Source organism: Narcine bancroftii, chromosome 8 (assembly GCF_036971445.1).
Source record: "Narcine bancroftii isolate sNarBan1 chromosome 8, sNarBan1.hap1, whole genome shotgun sequence".
NCBI lineage: Eukaryota > Metazoa > Chordata > Chondrichthyes > Torpediniformes > Narcinidae > Narcine > Narcine bancroftii.
Window position 1 is genome coordinate 82,735,324 of NC_091476.1, and position 21,810 is coordinate 82,757,133.

Here is a 21,810-nt window from a genome sequence, read left to right on the forward strand (position 1 = left end):
TGAAAAACCTACCCCTTATATCCCCCCCATACTTACTCCCAAGCACCTTAAAACTAAGTCCCATTGTATTAGCCATTTCAGCCCTGGGGAAAATTTCTCTCAACATCTATCAGGTCATCTCTCATCCTCTGTTGCTCCATGGAGAAAAGACCAAGTTCTCTCAACCTAAATCATGTAGGAAATGCAGGGTTGTAGTTATGGGTGATTTCAACTTCCCTAATATTGACTGGCACCCACTGATAGCAAGAGGAAGAGATGGGGCTGAATTTGTCAGGTATATACAAGAAGGATTCCTGATATAGTATGTGGACCAGCCATCTACAGGACAGGCCACACTGGATCTGGTTCTGGGGAATGATCCTGGTCAGGTGGCAGACCTCTCAGTGGGAAAGCATTTTGGTGAGAGTGCCACAACTCCTTTAACTTCACCATAGTTGTGGAAGTCAAATTGGAAGGTGCTTAACTGGGGAAGGGCTAACTATGAAGGGATGAAGCAGGAACTAGTGAGCGTAAATTGGAAACAGATGTTTAAGGGTGAAAGCACAGAAGTAATGAAGAAGAGGTTTAGGGACCACTTGTGCAGGGTTCAAGATAGGTTTGTCCCACTGGGACAAGGAAAAAGAAACTGAGGCTGATGAAACAGGTCAGGCAACTAGTCAAGAGGAAGAAGGAAACATACATTAGATACAGGAAGCAGGAAACAGTAAAGGCTCATGAGAAGTATATGGTAGCCAGGAAGGAGCTTAAGAGAGCTCAAAGGGGGAATGAGAAGGTGATGACGTGTAGAATTAAGGAGAAGCCCAAGGCATTCTATGCGTACGTGAAGAACCAAAGGATGATGAGAATGAAGGTGGTGCCGCTAAAGGATAAAGGAGGCAACATGTGCCTGGAGGCAGAGGAGATTGGGTAAGTCCTAAATGAATACTCTGCATCAGTATTCACAAGAGAAAAGGACCTTAATCGTGGTGAGGTCGAAATTGAACAGGCCTGTGTGCTGGACAATGTGGAGATTAAAGAAACAGAAGTGTTGGATCTTCTTAAAAGCATCAAGATTGATAAGTCCCTGGGGCCGGAGGTGATGAACCCCAGGCTGCTGTGGGAAGTGAGAGAAAAGATAGCTGGGGCAGTAGCTATGATCTTTGAATCCACTTTGGCCATAGGGAGGTGCCGGAGGATTGGAGAATGGCAAATGTAGTCCCCTTGTTTAAAAAAGGTAATAGAGAGAATCCTGGGAATTATAGACCAGTGAGTCTTACTTCAGTAGTGTGTAAACTAATGGAGAGGATTCTTAAAGGTCAAATCTATGAGCATTTGGAGAAGTACAGTCTACTCAAGGATAGTCAGCATGGCTTTGTGAAGGGAAGGTCACGCCTCACGTCTAATTAAGTTTTTTGAGGAGCTAACAAAAGAAATTCATAGGGTAGGGCAGCAGATGTGGTCTGCATGGATTTTAGCAAAGCACTTTCTTTTTCAATCTTTTTCAGATTAATAAATATAAGAATGATACAAAGAGATGGGGATTGCATTAACAACGGTTAACAGATACAAACACAGACATCAAGCAACATATGTAAAATGAACCCCCAATCTCTTGAAGGCCAAACATGAAAAGGAATCAATTTTTATTTCAAAAATATCCCCTACTAAGAAACAAAACAAAAAAGAAAACAAGGTGGACTACCATGTTTCAGCAGTTAAACAATTATTTTGTGGTTAATTCCACTCCTCTATACTCACAATAAAAAATGTTGAAAAGGATTCTGAAAGGATCAACTAACATGATATGGTTACCGATAAAGTTTGATGTTTAATCCCTTTTCAGAAGAGTTTTTAATAGCAACAATTTATGATTTCATCCTGAACGTACATCCAGTCATTTCTGACAAATGTTTGAATAAATGTTTCTTCAAATTTAACTAAAGGGTCAACAGTACCACTTCTAATTTTTCTAAATTTAAACATGTTCGAGTTTGGGAACACCATTGGAATGTAATAGGTGGTTCAGGGTCTTTCCATTTGAGTAAAATGGATCTCCTGGCTTTTGCTATTAAAGTAACAAATGCAATCACACAACAACCTGAAGCAGCGAAGTGGCCAGAGTCCAAAACTGGTTGTCTGAAAAGTGCAGTAATAGGATCAGGTTGCCAGTCAATGCACAAAAATGCTGAAATAATATCAAAATATCTTTCCAATATTTTTTTCAAGTAAGGACAGGACTAAAATCTATGTGTCAGGGAAGCCACCTCAGAATGACATCTGTCACAGATAGGATTGATATGGAAGTAAAAACGAGCTGGCTTGTCCTTGTACATATGGGCCCTATGAACCATCTTAAACTGGACCAAAGAGTGTCAAGCACACATTGAAGTGTTATGTAATTGGAGACTTTTCTCCCACGTCTCTGTAAATAGAGGTATCTGAAGATTTCTTTCCCATTCATTCTTAATTTTGTCAGAAATGACTGGATGTATGTTCAGGATGAAATCATAAATTGTTGCTATTAAAAACTCTTCTGAAAAGGGATTAAAAATCAAACTTTATCGGTAGCTTCAGACTGATATGGTATCGGAATTGTAGATAAAGTAACATTCAAAAAGTTCCTAATCGATAGATATGTGATCCAGGCAAATTATATTTATGAGACAACTGCTCGAAAGGCAGTTATCCATAAATAAATAGCAAAAACATACTATTCTCTTCGTGTTCCATTTAAGAAAAGCTTGATCGATTTTAGATGATTGGAAGAGAAAATTAGAATAGGATCTCAACAAGATAAATTTGTTCAGTCCAAAACTTTTACGAAATTGAAACCATATTCATATTGAATGTTTAATTATGGGATTTGTCATTTGTTTATTCCATTTAGTGAGTGCAAAGGAGAATGGAGCCCCTAAAATAGAGGCCAATGAGAACTCCTGCAAACCCGGGATCAAGACTCACCCATTGTGGACACTGAATTTCATCCAAATCTTGTATCCAGAAAATTATATACGGAATATTAACTGCCCAATAGTAGAGCCTAAAATTAGGCAATGCCATACCACCATCTTTTTTTTAAAGTTTCTGTAAATATTTCTTACTTAATCTAGGGTTCTTATTTTGCAATATATTTGAAGAAAATATAGAATCAATACTATCAAAAAATGACTTGGGGATGAAGTTTGGAACCGCCTAAAATAGGTACAAGAATTTAGATAATAATTTTAACTGCATTAATTCGACCAACCAATGTTAAGGACAAAGGAGACCATTTAGTAAACAACTGCTTAACTTAAAATAAATCCTTATGCTTCTTAGTGATATTGAAACCCAAATAATTAAAATGATTAGTAACCAATCTAAATGGAGATTGTTCATAGATTGGAACACACATATCCAGAAAGTCATGAAGCACGGGATTAGTGGAACCTTGGTTGTGTGGATGAAAAATTGGCTTGTAGAAAGAAAGCAGAGAGTAGTAGTGGAAGGAAAGTATTCTGCCTGGAGGTCGGTGACTAGTGGAGTGCACCAAGGGACTATGGGACCCCTGCTCTTAGTGATTTTTATAAATGACCTGGATGAAGAGGCGGAGGAGGGTCAGTAAGTTTTAAGATTTCAAGGTTAAATTTATTGTCATTGTAATAAAACAGTGTCATATTACATGAAGTTGCTTTTGTCTCCTGTAACGCAGACAGATTCGCCGTCAGCAGAAATTGCCTGAAGCACCCCTTAAGTCAGAGAAAGAGAAGCAAAAGAGTCCCCCAAGAGTCACTGAATGTCTGTAGATTCATCGCCAGTGCTTCCTCAGCTTCCGTGGAGTACAGTCCAAACTACTGGCAACAGGAGCTCCAGATCCGAATCTCCAACACGGTCAGGAATCCTTCAGCACCTTTGGCACCGTCTCACATCCCAGTTCCGATAGCTGGTATCCAGGTCCACAGCAAGTTTCCTGATAGCAGTCTCCAGCAGACCACAGCCTCCATGGATTCCTTGTCTAGAGTCGCCAGCAGCTGTAGAGACCCCTCACTGGTCCACCATCATGATCACCATCTCCGTGGGTTGTCCCTCTGCTTCTCCATCTCAGACGGGATGTTTTCTCGTTTTTTGGTTCCCTGTGCCAGCCCTCCACTCCTCTGGAGTCTGCAACCCTTGTAGCTGTTGCCTATCAGAGATACTGCCATCATGGGAGCAGACACTGTGGTCACAGGATTTTAAATAAAACTTCCATCAGCGCATTTAATGGGCCGTTCAAAGCCTGTGCGGAGCTGACGGCAGTTGATCAAGCGGTTAAATCCCATGGGAGTGCTGTATCTCTCTCTCTCCTCGCGGGTCCGCAGCAGCGGCAGCACTGCCATTTTTCTTCCTGACACAAAGGTTGGAGAGTTGATGCTAAAAGTTATCGAAGGTTACAAGAGGATATAGACGGGATGCAGAGTTGGGCAGGAAAGTGGAAGATGGAGTTCAATCTGGAAAAGTGAGGTGAGGTGATACATTTTAGAAAGACTAACCAGAAGCCTGAGTGCAAGGTTAATTGTCAGTTACTGAAGAATGTGGATGAACAAATCCATACATCTCTCAAGGTTGCTGCACAGGTTGACAGAGGATGGTTAAGAAGGCCTATGGGATGCTGGGATTCATTAAAAGGGGGAGTGAATATAAGAGAGGTCATGTTACAACTCTACAAACTCTGGTGAGACCACACTTGGAGTATTGTGTTCAGTTCTGATCACCTCATTACAGGAAGGATATGGAAGCTATGGAGAGGGTGCAGAGGAGATTTACCAGGATGTTGCCTGGATTGGGAAACAAGTCTTACGAGGCAAGATTAGCAGAGCTGGGACTTTTCTCTTTGGAGAACAGTAGGATGAGAGGAGACTTGATAGAGGTCTACAAGATTATGAGAGGCATAGATAGGGTGGACAGCCAGCACCTACTTCCCAGGGCAGGATCAGCAAACACCAGAGGACATATGTACAAAGTTAAGTTTGGGAAGTTTAGGGGAGACATTAGGGGTAAGTTTTTTTTTTTACAAAGAGAGTTGTGGGTGCCTGAAATGCCTTGCTGGGGATGGTGGTGGAGGCTGAAACATTAGGGGCACATGGGTGAAAGAAAAATAGAGGATTATGGGGTAGGGAGGGTTTAGTACTTTTTTTTAGGAAGGAATATATGGGTTAGCACAAAAAGACCTTCTTGGATTCCATGCCTCCTTACTTTCTGAATGAGCCTTGCATGGGGAACATTATCAAATGCCTTGATCTCAGCGATTTGGATGCTGCAGCAGACAGGATTTAGCATGACAAGGAGATTTCCAAGTATGGTATTGTTCATTTTAAGTACATTGATTTCACAAATTCTAAACAACAGTGGGAAGAAATGGTCAATCGATATTCCATAATTCAAATGGAAGACATATTGTGTCGACTCATTAGAGGGAAACGATTGGTGCATAAACACCAAAGGTAATGTTTGAACCGAGTACACTTGTGCCCTTGATACTGAATAGCATTTTGGGACTGGTGCCATAATTGAAAATGGACAACAACAATGAGTTCTAGTTGTTATGGACAATAAGTGCTGAATGGATTGGCTCCCAGATATTAAGACTAAGCTCAGCCATATTCAACACTGAAAATACATAAATTGGAACCATGATTACTCCCTTGAAGTAACCTGTACCAGTTCACTTGAGAAATGGCACAGTTAAAATTGCTTTTTTATTGTTCATTCCCTGAGGTTACAACTTTCAAACTTTAATGGGTATGTGGAGCAATCTTGCAATGAAGTAAGTAGGCAGCTCGATTGATTTTTTCCACACTTGAAAGATAAGTTTTACAAAATGAAAGACATGCTGAATCATTGTTCTTCCTAAAATTGCATTCTTGATATCCCGTCATGATCCAAAGCAATCTGTACTCACTCGTGGTGGATCTGCCTGCAGTGCAGATAGATAGTTCTCCAAAGCAATACGTCGACGATCATTTAGCAAGGCCTCAACACGAGCAAGATGAGTTTCAACCAACTGTAGTTTCTCTGTGGCCGCTTCTTCCTCTACAGCCTCAACCATGTTCTGAAAATGCTGAGCAAATAGGGAGTAATAAATACGCTGCAGAGCACATCCCCATTACCAATGATCTTATCATCACCATGCAAAGTTATAGTCAGACATGAACGTTTGATATAAACCCAATAGCAATTAGCACGTCAACAAAAGAAATAGAACAGTTTAAGAATTAAGTGTTTCGCTTATCCTGTCCAAGAGAACTAATAAGACATGAAAAACCTCACTAGACCTTCTCTTCACCAATCCAAAACTGGGAATCAGAGAAACACTTCAATCTGTAATGGCAGTACACCACCGTAATTTGACTTTATGATCCAACTTATCCATTATTCAAAAATAACCATCAAGGTCGGAGGATAAAAAGGCACAAAGCGGCAGTGCCCTGATTACCTAAAACTGTAGTGACACAGTCAAGCTAATAACATGGGATTTAACAGCATTTTAAACAAGAGAAGAAGTATTCTGAAAGTGAATTTATCCAGTGTGGCATGTAATAAGTGTGGAGCAAATAGCCAGTAAAAACTGAAGTTGAAGGAAATCTTGTTGATGGAATTTAATACAGAGAAATGTGAGGTGCTGCATTTTGGGAGGTCTAACATGGGTGGGACCCACTGCTATGACCTAGACCAGCAGCAATAGAAATTCACCAAGACAATTGTTTCTTCAAAACAATAATTTTTAGCAATAACTATTAACAACATAACACTTCTTACTTACTCTAAGCTTCACTCTCACTTAACCCCACTGGGTGTGTGGGTGTGTCAGATCCCATTACAGTTTAGACATAATTGTCAAAAGAATTTTTTTTTTAAAGTTGTCAGCTTTGTTGAAACTCAGATTCTTTCAAATGTTTCCCAAAAGTAATTAAGGTGTAGGTGTGAGGGATCAGACCTCAAAACTCATAAAATTCTTGTCAAGTTGTTTTTCAGAGAATGGTTTCTTCATGAGAATGAGTTCCCTCTCCTGCACAGAGGTGATAGTAATTGTGATTTCTGAACGATGATCTCACAAACAAGGGTGACAGGAGGTGCCTGTGGGGAAACTGTCTCACAAACAAGGGGGACAGGAGGTGCCCGTGGGGAAACTGTCTCACAAACAAGGGTGACAGGAGGTGCCCGTGGGGAAACTGTCTCACAAACAAGGGTGACAGGAGGTGAATTAAAAATTAAATTAAAAACACAATCCACGGTACTCACAAATACAACATATAAAAACAAAAGAACAGTAGCATTATAAAACAATACAAAAAAATCCTCAAACTGGGGGTGTTTATTTCTTGAATAAAAACTGTTCTTGACTCTATTAGTCCGTGATTTAATGGACCTGTTTCATCTACCTGAGGGCCATAGGTCAAACAGGCAATGGCCCAAGTGAGTAGAGTCCTTAAGGATATTGGCTGCTTTCCCAATACAACGAGATCGAAATAAATCCTCCAAGAGGTCAAGGAGCACCCAATGATCTTCTGGGCCGTGCTGACAACCTTCTGAAGATCCCTCTTATCTGCTGCTGTACAGCTGGCAAACCACGCAGGAATGAAGTAAGCTTTCAATAGAGCAGTGATAAGACACCAGTAACTTCTCCTGTAGATTGATTTTCCTAAGGATTTTCAGGAAATGGAGTTGTTGATGTGCCTTCTTGACTGTTGCAGTGGTATTTGTAGTCCAAGATTGATCCTCAGCCAAATTCGTTCCCAGACCCTTTCCACACAGTCCCCAATGGAGCTGGGGCCATAAATATTCCTCCTAAAATCTATTACGAGCGCCTTCATCTTCAAGGAATTCAAGACCAGATTGTTTTCCGAGTATTACACTGACAGTGTGTAGACTTTGAACCTGTAGGCTACCTCATCGCCCCTTGAAGTGAGCCCGACCAGTCATGACATCCGTAAATTTAATGATGGTATTAGAGGAAATGCTTCTGAGTTGTCTGTCAAGGTCACAAGCAGATGGCTTTGTGTACACATATCATTGAAGCAAAAGCCAGTTTGAACAGGTGCTTCTGAGTTTCCATTCTAAAAACATGGGTTAACATGCAGAGAGTCTTTTGTTTAACAAGATGTCCTCCTTGAGCATACCTCATTGTTCTAGATATTTCAATGAACAACCACTTCTGATTTTATTGTCCTTTTACCAAACTTTGTGTCTCTGAAAAATGGCTTCTCAAAAATGGCTTCTCTCTAATTGTGTGCCCCTGTCCAGCCCACAATTCCTTTACTAAGAAATATATAGTTTATAATCAAAGATTAACATAAACACAATTCCACCACACCCACACAGGGAATGGTTGAGATCTGGGGAGTGCTGAAGAACAAAGGGTTCTCAGAGCACAGGTTCATATTATCTTGAAAGTGGTGCCACAGGTAGGTAGGCTGGTCAAAAAGCTTTTCAGTACTTTGCCTTTCAGCAATCAGAGTATTGAGTACAGGTGCTGAGAGGTCAAGTATAAGACGTTGGTGAGGCCCCATTTGGAGTTTTGTGTTCAGTTTTGATCATCATGCTGCAGGAAATAGGTTATCAAGCTGGAGAGGATGCAGAGACTTGTGAGATGATACCAGAACTACAGGGAGAAGCTGAGCAGGCTGGGAGGTTCGGAGGTTATCTCATAGAGGTGGACAAAATCATGAAAGAAGTAGATCCAGTGATCGCAGAGAGTCTTTGTCCCAGAGTAGGGGCATCGGTAAACAAAATGAAGGGGGAACAAATGAACAGAAACCTTTTTACAGAAGGTGGTGAGTGTATGAAATGGGCCGCCGGAGAAAGTGGTTGAGGAATTAGATAAAATGGGATTAAAGAGTTATGGATCAAACACAGGCAAAGTGGGACCAGTGCGGATGGGGTATTTTGGTTGACAGGGGCAAGTTGGCTGATGGGCCGGTTTCCATGCTGAATGACCCTATGTCTCTTCAAAGGCAGATGGTGAAGATTGTAGTTGTTAGAGGCCAATCATTTCAACCTCAGGTCAATTCTGTTGGCACAGATAGCGCCGGATTTGAACTCGGGTCGCTGGCACTGTAATAGGGTTGCGCTGTTATGCTAACCATACCACCGCTTTCTGGGCAAACAATTCCAAAGACACGATTAGAGAAAAGCATCCACATTTCTGTCTTTGATGAGAACCCTCTTAACCAACCTCTCGGCATTTATCCTGTCAAGCTCCTGAATAATTAACCTGCTTTATCATTGAACTTTCCTCCATCCAAGTGAGGATGTGATGAAGACTGGAGCATCCACTCCCAGATAATGAACTCTCGAAAGTTTGCAAAAAGGAGGCCTAAGTGTTGAAATGCCACCGTCAATATTCAAAGCTGCAATAATTACAAGGATACAACCATCCCCCACCTTTAACCAGTATGTTGGACTCATGGAACTTTATATTTTGGAGGGACTGAATATTTTAAATTTAGACATACAGCACGGTTACAGGGCATTTCGGCCCACGAGTCCATGCTGCCCAATTTACACTCAATTAACCAACAACCCCCAGTATGCTTTGAACGGTGGCCGGAAACCAGAACCCCCCCCCCCGCCCAGTAAAACCCATGCAGGCACAGGGAGAATGCACAAATTCCAACAGCACAGGATTTGAACCCTGGTCCCAAGTGCTAGCGCTGTAAAGGCGCTGCGCTAACCGCTATGTCAACCAGGCAGCCCTGATGCCAACTGTTCTGCCCTGACACCAACTGTGCCACCCTGATAATGATGCCAAATGGAAGCAGTTTGCCAAATATTTCCAAATAAATTGGTACCATTGTTAATTTTTTCAAATTCCACGATGAGCAAAAACCTGAATATGAACCCAAGTTTCAAAGAAAGTTCATGAGGAATGAACATCTACCTGAACTAACATCTGTCTCTCAGCTTTTGGCAGGTTCCTTGCTTGTCGTTCAGCTTCTTCCCACTCTTCTCGTACCTAATTTTTGGAGCAAATAAACAAAGTTAGTCAGGAATGGGAGGGTATTCAAACAATAACTGACTTAACCATAAGTTAACCCTGTATGTCAGTGATAAGGATGTGTCTGGAATCCTTTTATATGTGCAGTTTGATTTAAAAAAAAGTAACACTAAGGAAAGCCCCATCTCCCCCAAAGAACAGGCACCCTGCAGAATATCAAATCACACCTTCCTGTGACATTGGACCCGGACCAGTTTGCCTAATGTCTAAACTGCTCCATAGATGATACAATAGCCATGACCTTCCACTCCATCCTGATAAACTGTCCTTGCTAGGTCTCAACACCTGTCTTCAGATTTGGATTCTGATGTCCTTGACCAAATGATCAGTAGGTTCGGGTTGGCAGCAAAATCACATGTATCATCACACTGAGCACTGGCACCTCAACCCACGACTGTTCACATGCTGTTTCACGACTGCACTGTCAGTTCAAACAGAATCATTGAGTTTGTGGATTTTACAAGGCCTGGGTGGAACCTGGATTCTGGCCTGACTGTGGACAGGGCTTTGAATTAACGAGTAGAGACTTATATTCAACAAATTGGAGAGGCACGGATAAATTAAAAGAATTTAAATGTAACTTTTTAAAATTTAAATGAAGACATACAGCAGGGACATCCCAAGAGCCTGTGCAGCCCAAATACACCTGATTGACCCATACCCGATCACTGGCGTTGTTAAGGTTTTGCAAGTGTGGATAAAGTAAAAGCAAAAGTTTTAATTTTTTTAAATTTAGATGGACAACACGGTTACAGGCCATTTCGGCCCACGAGTCTGTGCTGCCCAATTTACACCCAATTAACCAACAGCCCCCCCCCACCCAACCCCGGTACGTTTCAAACAGTGGGATGAAACTGGATTTCCCAGGGGAGAACATAGAAACTCCTTACAGACAGCGTGGGATTCGGACCCTGGTCCTGATCACTGGTGCTGTAAAGGTGTGGTACTAACTTCGATGCCAACCCTGTCACCCAAAAAGAGAAAAGTAAGAGTAATGTTGGATAAAAGTCAAGTGCAAAAGAGGAAAAGAAGACCAGATTTTAAAGGCTCAACGAGTACAAGAACACCTTATCTGAATGTCCGTAGTATTCGAAACATGGTCAGTGAACTTGTGGCACAAATCATTACAGAGGAGTATAATTCAGTGGCCATTACAGAAACGTGGTTACAGGGTGGAGAGGATTGGGAATAAAATATCAAAGGATATCAGGTAATTCAGAACAACAGGCAGGAAGGTAAGGAAGGTGGGGTAGCGGTTTTAGTTAAGGATAAGATCAGGGTAAGAGTGAGAGATGATGCAAGTTCTAAGGAGCAAAATGTTGAGTCCATCTGGGGAGAAATTAGGAATAGTAAAGGGGTGGGAAATCACTGCTGGGAGTTGTCTATAGGCCACCCAATAATAACATTACAGTGGCACAGGCAATAAACCAAGAAATATTGGAAGCCTGCAAGGATGAAACAGTGGGGACTTTAACATGCACATGAATCAGTTTGGTCATGGAAACCAAGAGGAGAACTTCATAGAATATATTTGTGATAGCTTTCTTGAACCTAAAAGGGAACATGTTATCTTGGATCTGGTCCTGTCCAAAGAGACATGCAAAATTAGTGATTTTCTAATCCTCTTGGAATAAGTGATCACAGTAAGATAGAGTTTCTGTTACAAGTGGAGGGTACAATAATTTTTTTTAAAAATTTAGATTTAGAGATACAGCAAGGTAACAGGCCACGAGCCCATGCCGCCCAATCACACCCAACTGATCTACATTTTAGAGGGTAGGAGGAAACCAGAGCGTCTGGGGAAAACCCATATAGACACAGGGAGAATGTATAAACAGACAGCGTGGGATTCAAACCCTGGTCCCGATCACTGGCGCTGTAACAATGTTATGTGACCACTATGCTGCCCATAGTTCAGCTTAAAACCAGTGTGTTATGCTGGTGGACAAGGGAAACTACAAGGGGATGAGGGAGGAGTTGGCCAGGGTAAACAGTTGAGCAAAGGTGGAGGACATTCAAAGAGATTTTTCATGGTGCTCAACAAAAGTCTCAAAGCAAGGACAGGCAGGTTGGGGATAGGCAATAAAGGAAGGCATCAAACTAAAAGCTCCTGTGTACAAAGCAACAGGAAACTAGAAGATTGGGAGAACTTTAAAAAGCAACAAAGAACCAGGAAGTGATCAACAAAGAGAGGAAAGGTAGATTATGAAAAAAGATTAGCTCAAAATATGAAACAGATAGTAAAAGCTTTTGTAATTGTACAAGGCGGAAAAGGGTGGCTAAAGTGAAGATTGGTAGCTTGAAAGATGAGAAGGGGGAATTGATATTAGGTTATGAGGAAATGGCTGAGGCTTTGAATGACTATTTTGTGTTAGTCTTCATGGTGGAGGACACATCTACCATGCCAAAGACAGATGATATGGATGTGATGGGAGGTGAGGGATGCAAATAGCTTTCACTAAAGAGGTAGTACTGAGCAAACTTGTGTGCCTAATAGAAGTCCCCTGATCCTGATGGAATGCATCACAGGGTACAGAAATAAATGGCAGAAGTTACAGTTGAGGTTTGGGTGATAATTTACCAAAATTCTCCGGACAGGTCCTGGCAGATTAGAAGACTGTGAATGCCATGCCACTATTCAAAAAAGGATGTTGACAAAAGGCTGCAAACTATAGGCCTATTAGTTTAACATCTGTAGTTAGGAAAATGCTTGAAGCTATCATCACAGAAGAGGTATATGGAGCGAAATAGATCTATCAGGCAGACGAGCATGGATTCAGCAAAGGCAGGTCCTATTTGACAAATTTACTGGAGTTCTTTGAGGATATAATGAGCCCAGTAGATAAAGGGGAGCAGATGGACATTGTTTACCCTGGATTTGCATAGCATTGGGGATGATATATTCGTGTAGATAGAGGATTGATTAACCAATAGAAAGCAGAGAGTTGGGATAAAGCCATGCTATTCTGGTTGGCAATTGGTGGTGAGCGGGGTGCTGCAGGGGTTGGTGCTGGGTCCGTAACTGTTCACGATCTACATTAACAATGATCACACTGAGTGGAAAAGCAAATTCTGCAGAGGATATGGAGAGTCTGAAGAGGGATATAGATAGGTTTTGTGAGTGGGCAGTGGTCTGGCAGATGGAGTACAATGCTTGTGAATGTGAGGTTATCCACTTTGAAAGGAAAAATGGAAGATCTGATTATTACTTAAATTGAAGTGATTGCAGTATGCTGCCATGCAGAAGGACTTTGAATTGCAGGTGCAACAAGCTATTTTTAAAAAAAGGCTCGATTGCTAAAGGGTTTGAATTTAGGAGCAGAGAGGTAATGCTGCACTGTACAAGGTACAGATGAAGCCACATCTTCAGCACTGCATGGTCTCCTTCCTTGAGGAAGGATATTCTGGCTTTGAAGGCGGTGAAGAGAAGGTTCACCAGGTTGATTCGAAAGATGAGGGGGTTAACCTATGAGCAGAGATTGAGTTGTCTGGGTCTTTAATTACTTGGATTTAGAAGAATGAGAGGGGATCTTATATTAACATATAAAATTATAAAAGGCAAAGATAAGATAGAGGTAGGCAAGAAGTTTCCATTGGTGGGTGAAGACTAGAACCAGCGACATAGCTTCAAGATTCAGGGTAGTAGATTTAGGGCAGACATGAGGAGGAACTGCTTTTCCCAGAGGGTAGTGAATCTATAGAATTCTCTGACCATGGAAGCAGTGGAGACTACCTCAATAAATATATTTAAGACAAGGTTGGATAGATTTTTACATGGTAGGGGAAGTCAAGGATATGGGAAAATTGCAGGTTGGTGAAAATGAGCCCATCATCAGATCAGCCATGATCTCATTGAATGGAGCTGGCCTGATGGGCCACATGGACTAGTCCTGTTCATATTTCTTATGTTCTTAACAGTGGTTGGTCTCATTTGCAACAATAATGAATCAGCTAACAGAGAGGAGGTTGGGAGGCTCAAAAAATGGTGCGAGAACAGCAATCTGAGTCTTTTCATGGACAATACAAAGGTGATTGTGGACTTTAGCAGGACAATGGTCACCACTCTCCATTACACATCAATGGCCCTGTCATGTAGAGTTGAAAACACAAAGTTTGTAGGTAACCAATCCTGGATCCACACCATCACCTCATTTGTCAGGAAGGTGGAGCAGTGCCTACACTTCCTTAGGAGGTTGATGAGGATAAAGGTACCAGTCTTCATCTTGACAACACTCTACAGGAGCACAATTGAGAGTGTCCTGTCTGGCTGCATGATTGCATGGTATGTTGGCTGCAAAGCATCGGACCAGAAGTCAATACAGAGGATTATCAAAATATCTGAGAAGGACACTGGAGTCTCCCTTTCCTCTACTGAAGTCATTTAGAACACAAGAGATAGGAGAAGAAATAGGCTATTCAGCCCATTGAGTCTGTCCCATCATTTAATCACGACTTCCCAGGAGTGTTGCTTACATATGGCTTAAAGAATTATTCAGAACTCTTTCCACCCATCACACAGTATCTTTGACTTACTAACATCAGAGAGAAGATATAGGAGCATCAAAATCAGGACTGCCAGGGTGAGAAATAGTTTCTTCCCGCGGGATGTGAGATTGATAAATGGTATCCTGCAACCTTGGGTCTCTTGTAGATTGAAATGAATAAATACTCCAAAATATTTTAATATATATATACACACACACATATATGAGATTATTACATGTTGTGTTTCTTTTCCAGTGAGCAAGAGTTGGAGCCAAAGTGAGACTGTTTAAGAAGGTGAGAGGCAGAAGTAGAATGACCATCGTGCAAGTGGTCATTGTATGAGTGGGCCAGCTTTAGAGTGGGGAATCTTTGGCTTAAGAGGCTTTGGCATTAGGAGCTGGACACTTAAGATAAGACTCTGGTGAGATTTTACTGTTCTTTATTCTTTGACCTGAAATCCGTGCCCAGTTGGAATACTCAGAATGTCAACAGAGTAGTGGAGAGATCACCTTGTGTCATGTGGGAATTCTGGGAGGTTTGTCATCTCCCTGACAGCTACATCTCTACAAGGGCCATTGAGTTGAATCTCCTTGCAGACCATGTAAGAGAACTGGAGCTTCAGCTCGATAACCTTCAGCTTGTACGGAAGAATGAAATAAATAAGAGCTACAAGAAGGCAGTCACATCAAAGCTACAGGAGGCAGGAAGCTGGGTGACTGCGAGGAGAGGAAAGCAAAAGCAAGCATGCAGGTAGTGTAGAGTATCCCTATGGCCAATTCCCTCAATAATAAGTATACTGCTTTGAATATTTTTGGGGAGGATGACCTACCAGGGCAAAGCTGCACTGACTCTGGCAATGAGCTTGGCCCTGTGGCTCAGAAGGGAAAGAGTAGTGATAGAGGATTCAATAGAGGGACAGACAGGAGATTCCATGTTGCCTTCCAGGTACCAAGGAGGTCTTGGATCAGGTCTATGCATCTTGAAAAGGGAGGGTGAACAGCCAGAAGTCATGGTACATATTGGTGCCAATGACAAAAGTATGAAAAATGATGAGATCCTAAATAAAGAGTACAGGGAGAGGAGTAGGAAGCTGAAAGACAACATTTCAAAATTGCCACCTGAGCCATGAGCCAATGAGGACAAGAATAGGATGATATAGCAGATGAATACCTGGATGTATAATTGGTACAGGGGGCAGTGTTACAGGTTTTTTGGGAAGGTACAATCTGTAACAAAAAATGGATACTCCTGAACTGAAACAGGTCCAATATCCTTGATGAAGGGCTCAAGTCTGAAATGTCGGTTATATATTTTTTAAAATCTTTGCTAAATAAAGAACAATGTTTGACCTGCTGAGATTTTCCTGCATTGTATTTTTACTTCATCCACGGTGTTCACAGACTTGTGTTTTACTCCTGGCGCAGAGGTTTGCTGAAACTGTTAGGGAGGATTGATGCTAGTTTGGCAGGGGGTTGGGAATCAGAATGAAAGGACAGAGAATAGGGCAGATGGTGGAAAGGCTGTTGCAGTGAGATGGTGAGGAACAATAGGCAGGGATTGAAATGTGTTCACTTTTTTTTTTTTTTTTAAATTTTTTATTTTTCACACCATAAATCACAATAGCCATGATATACACTTTTTCTTTTCCACACATTTACAGTGACTTTTTCTCCCTCCCCCCTCCCTCCTCCCAAGCCACCCCCCCATCCCTCCCCCCTCTCATCCATTTTAGTTATACAATCTAGGTTGCATTAATTCAGTTAGACAATGTTGTCATTCAACAAAAATACACCAGAAATTCTACTGAGTCCATTTTTTTCTTCTCTTCTCCTTCCATCAACTTAGGTAATGTTTGTTCCCGGTAGGTTTTCGCTATTGTATTTAATGTAAGGCTCCCATACTTGTTCGAATATTTCAATATTATTTCTTAAACTATATGTTATTTTTTCTAATGGAATACATTTATTCATTTCTATATACCATTGTTGTATTTTCAAATTATCTTCCAATTTCCAGGTTGACATAATACATTTTTTTGCTACAGCTAGGGCTATCTTAACAAATCTTTTTTGTGCATCCTCCAAGTCAATTCCAAATTCTTTATTTTTTATGTTACTTAGGAGAAAGATCTCTGGATTCTTTGGTATATTGTTTTCTGTTATTTTATTTAATATCTGATTGAGATCATCCCAAAATTTTTCTACTCTCTCACATGTCCAGATTGCATGAATTGTTGTTCCCCTTTCTTTTTTACATCGAAAACATCTATCAGATACTGTTGGGTCCCATTTATTTAACTTTTGCGGTGTAATGTATAGTCTGTGTAACCAATTATATTGTATCATACGCAGCCTCGTATTTATTGTATTTCTCATCGTTCCAGAGCATAACTTCTCCCATGTTTCCTTTTTTATCTTTATATTTAAATCTTGTTCCCATTTTTGTTTAGTTTTACCATTTGTTTCCTCATTTTCCTTTTCTTGCAGTTTAATATACATATTTTTTATAAATCTTTTGATTAACATTGTATCTGTAATCACATATTCAAGGTTACTTCCCTCTGGTAAACTCAAGTTGCTTCCTAATTTATCTTTCAAGTAGGATCTCAGTTGGTAATATGCCAGCGCTGTATCTCCCGTTATATTGTACTTATCTCTCATTTGTTCAAAGGATAAGAATCTACTTCCTGAAAAACAATTTTCTATTCTTTTAATCCCTTTTTTTTCCCATTTTCTAAAGGCAAGGTTGTCTATTGTAAAAGGGAGTAGCTTATTTTGCGTCAATATTAGTTTTGGTATTTGGTAATTTATTTTATTTCTTTCTACATGTATCTTCTTCCATATATTGAGGAGATGGTGTAATACTGGAGAAGTTCTATGTTGTACCAATTTTTCGTCCCATTTATATAATATGTGTTCAGGTATCTTTTCCCCTATTTTATCTAATTCTAGTCTCGTCCAGTCTGGTTTTTCCCTTGTTTGATAAAAATCTGATAGGTACCTTAATTGTGCGGCTCTATAATAATTTTTGAAGTTTGGCAATTGTAAGCCTCCTTGTTTATACCATTCTGTTAATTTGTCTAGTGCTATCCTCGGTTTCCCCCCTCTCCATAAAAATCTCCTTATTATTTTCTTTAACTCTTTGAAGAATTTTTCTGTCAGTTGTATTGGCAATGCCTGAAATAAGTATAGTATCCTTGGAAAAATGTTCATTTTAATACAGTTTATCCTTCCTATCAGTGTTAGTGGTAGCTCTTTCCAATGCTCTAAATCGTCCTGTAGTTTTTTCATTAGTGGATTGTAATTGAGTTTATATAATTGGCCTAGATTTTTGTTTATTTGCACACCTAGGTATCTTATTGCCTGCGTTTGCCATCTGAATGGGGATTCCTCCTTAAATTTTGAGAAATCCGCGTTATTCATAGGCATTGCTTCACTTTTATTTACGTTTATCTTGTATCCCGACACTTCTCCATATTCCTTCAATTTCTTATATAGTTCTTTTATTGATAGTTCTGGTTCTGTTAAGTACACTATCACATCATCCGCAAACAGACTGATTTTATATTCCCTGTCTTTTATTTTTATTCCTTTTATATTATTATCTCTTCTTATCGATTCTGCTAGTGGTTCTATAGCTAGCGCAAACAATAATGGTGATAGTGGGCATCCCTGCCGCGTTGACCTGCTTAAGTTAAATTGCTTTGATACATGTCCATTTACTGTCACTTTCGCTAACGGTCCCTTATATAATGCTTTAATCCAATTAATATACTTCTCCGGTAAACTGAATTTTTGCAATACTTTGAACAAGTAATTCCATTCTACTCTGTCGAAGGCCTTCTCTGCGTCTAAAGCAACTGCTACTGCCGGTGCTTTATTTCCTTCTACTGCATGAATTAAGTTAATAAATTTACAAATATTGTCTGTTGTGCGTCTTTTTTTGATAAATCCAGTTTGGTCTAAATTTACCATTTTCGGTACCTGTTCTGCTAATCTGTTCGCTAATAGTTTAGCTATTATCTTATAATCTGTGTTTAGCAAAGATATTGGTCTATATGACGCTGGTGAGAGTGGATCTTTCCCTTGTTTTAGTATCACTGTAATTATTGCTGTTTTACATGAATCTGGTAAGTTTTGTGTCTCATCAATCTGGTTGATTACATCCAGGAGGGGCGGTATTATTAGGTCTTTAAATGTTTTGTAGAATTCTATTGGGAGTCCATCCTCTCCTGGTGTCTTATTATTTGGTAAATTTTTTATTATCTCTTGTATTTCTACTGTTCCAAATGGTTCTGTTAATTTATTTTGTTCCTCTATTTGTAGTTTTGGTAGTTCAATTTTAGTCAAAAATTCATCTATTTTCCCTTCTTTCCCTTCGTTTTCGGTTCGGTATAATTGTTCATAGAATTCTCTAAAGTTTTCCTTAATTTCTTTTGGATTATATGTAATTTGTTTGTCTTTTTTCCTTGTTGCCAATACCATTTTCTTAGTTTGCTCTGTCTTAAGCTGCCATGCTAGGATTTTGTGTGTTTTTTCCCCTAGTTCATAATATTTCTGTTTTGTCTTCATTATATTCTTCTCCACCTTATATGTTTGTAATGTTTCATATTTTATTTTTTTATCCGCCAATTCTCTTCTTTTGGTTGTATCTTCCTTTATTGCTAATTTTTTTTCTATGTTTATTATTTCCCTTTCCAACTGCTCTGTTTCCTGATTATAGTCCTTCTTCATCTTGGTTGCATAACTTATTATTTGCCCTCTAATGAATGCTTTCATTGCGTCCCATAGTATAAACTTATCTTCCACTGATTCCGTATTTACTTCAAAGTACATTTTTAATTGTTTTTCAATAAATTCTCTAAAATCCTGTCTTTTAAGTAGCATGGGGTTTAATCTCCATCTATACATTCTTGGAGGGATGTCTTCTAGCTCTATTGCCAATAACAGGGGTGAGTGGTCCGATAATAGTCTAGCTTTATATTCCGTTTTCCTAACTCTCCCTTGTATGTGGGCTGATAACAGGAATAGGTCTATCCTTGAGTATGTTTTATGTCTAGTCGAGTAGTATGAGTATTCCTTTTCTTTTGGGTTTTGTTTCCTCCATATGTCCACAAGTTTCATTTCTTGCATTGATTTAATTATAAATTTGGTTACTTTGTTCTTCCTGTTAATTTTTTTCCCCGTTTTATCCATATTTGGATCCAAATTCAGATTGAAATCCCCTCCTATTAGTATGTTCCCTTGCGTATTAGCTACCTTCAAAAAGATATCTTGCATAAACTTTTGATCTTCTTCGTTAGGTGAATATATATTAAGTAGATTCCAAAGCTCTGAATATATCTGACATTTTATCATAACATATCTCCCTGCTGGATCTATTATTTCCTCTTCTATTTTAAATGGCACATTTTTGCTAATTAATATAGCCACTCCTCTTGCTTTTGAATTATACGATGCTGCTGTTACATGTCCTACCCAATCTCTCTTTAATTTCTTGTGCTCCAATTCAGTTAAATGTGTTTCTTGGACAAATGCTATATCTATTTTTTCCTTTTTCAGTAAATTTAGTAGTTTCTTCCTTTTAATTTGGTTATGTATTCCATTAATATTTAGAGTCATATAGTTCAGCGTAGCCATTTTATATTTTGTTTATCTTCTCTTTCCGTTTTTCCATCATTACCTTTCCTCCTTTTCCATTTCTGTTTTCTTATTTTCAACTCTTTACCAGACAACATTCCTACAACATCCAACATTTTCCTTATTCTCCTATTTCTATCTTCTTTATCCCCAATCTCCCCTTCCCCTCCTGAGTTGCCCTTTATCCCTTGTCGGACAACCACATCTCCCCTCTCCATTTGGATTTGCGAATCCACTCGCAAGCGTCAACTGATTTTGCAGTGACCGCTCTTTTCCCCCCACCCAGCCCCCCCCAGAAAAGATTTCGTTTTTTATGTCACAAAGGTCACTCTTTTAGTTCCCTCCTTATTCTCTCTATTCCATTACCTTCCCTTATTGATTCTTGTCTATACTTTCTATGTTTTCCTCTAATTACAGATACTTTCACATATGCCCGTTGTCTCTATTCACTCTTATACCTCTTTACCCGCATACATTTCAATCGTGGTCATTTTTACCCTCCTTACCCGTCTTCATCCCTCAGTCTATTTTTGTCTTTACCCACATACATATCAATCGTGATAATTTTTGCTCTCATTACCCGTCTTCATCCCTCAGTCTATTTTTGTAATTGTTCTGCAAATTTTCGTGCTTCTTCTGGATCCGAGAATAGTCTGTTTTGTTGTCCTGGAATAAATATTTTCAATACCGCAGGATGCTTCAGTGTAAATTTATATCCTTTCTTCCATAAAATCGCTTTTGCTGCATTGAACTCTTTTCTCTTCTTTAGGAGTTCAAAGCTTATATCTGGATAAATGAAGATTTTTTGCCCTTTATACTCCAGTGGTTTGTTGCCCTCTCTTACTTTTTCCATTGTCTTCTCCAGCACCTTTTCTCTTGTAGTATATCTTAGGAATTTTACTACAATAGATCTTGGTTTTTGTTGTGGTTGTGGTTTAGGGGCCAATGCTCTATGTGCCCTTTCTATTTCCATTTCTTGCTGTAGTTCTGGACATCCTAGGGCCTTAGGGATCCATTCTTTTATAAACTCCCTCATATTCTTGCCTTCTACATCTTCCTTAAGGCCCACTATCTTTATGTTATTTCTTCTGTTATAATTTTCCATTATATCTATTTTTTGGGCTAGTAATTCTTGTGTCTCTTTAGTTTTTTTATTAGATTCCTCCAATTTCTTTTTTAAGTCTTCTACCTCCATTTCTGCTGCTATTGCCCGTTCTTCCATCTTGTCCATTTTTTTCCCCATTTCTGTTAAGGTCATATCCATTTTATTTATTTTCTTTTCTGTGTTGTTTATTCTTCTTCTTAAATCATTGAATTCCTGTGTTTGCCATTCTTTAAATGACTCCATGTATCCTCTAACAAGAGCAAGTACCTCCTTTACCTTGCCTATCTTTTCTACTTCTATTTCCCTGTACTCTTCCTCTTCCTCTTCTTCTTCCTCTAGGTTGACCATCTGTTGTTTCTTTGCTGCCCTTTCCTCCTCTTCTTTCTTGTTTCCATTGTCTTCTGTGGTGTCTTCTTGCTGCAGGTGTTCTGCAGCTGTCGTTGCCGGCTGTGGAGATCGACTCCCCAGCTGGTCCCCCCTCCCGTCGGTGTGTTTTTTTGTATGCGCATCGCGCATGCGCGAGGAGTCGCGCATGCGCGGTTGCGCACTTTTACTCGGCTCTGTGAGCCATTGTTGTAGTTCTCTTTCTA

The 21,810-nt window shown here is 39.8% G+C and overlaps 1 protein-coding gene across 2 annotated transcripts in view; it reads right to left on the reverse strand.

Annotated features, from left to right (window-relative positions):
- Positions 1-21,810, reverse strand: part of aplp2 (amyloid beta (A4) precursor-like protein 2) — a 189,930-nt gene that overhangs the window by 69,211 nt on the left and 98,909 nt on the right. For both annotated transcript variants that reach the window (XM_069894362.1, XM_069894363.1), the window contains exons 8-9: positions 9,875-9,949; positions 5,897-6,055 (exon numbers count right to left, since the gene is read on the reverse strand). In XM_069894362.1, coding sequence (XP_069750463.1) covers positions 5,897-6,055; positions 9,875-9,949 — 234 coding nt within the window. The remainder of the gene's footprint in view (positions 1-5,896; positions 6,056-9,874; positions 9,950-21,810) is intronic.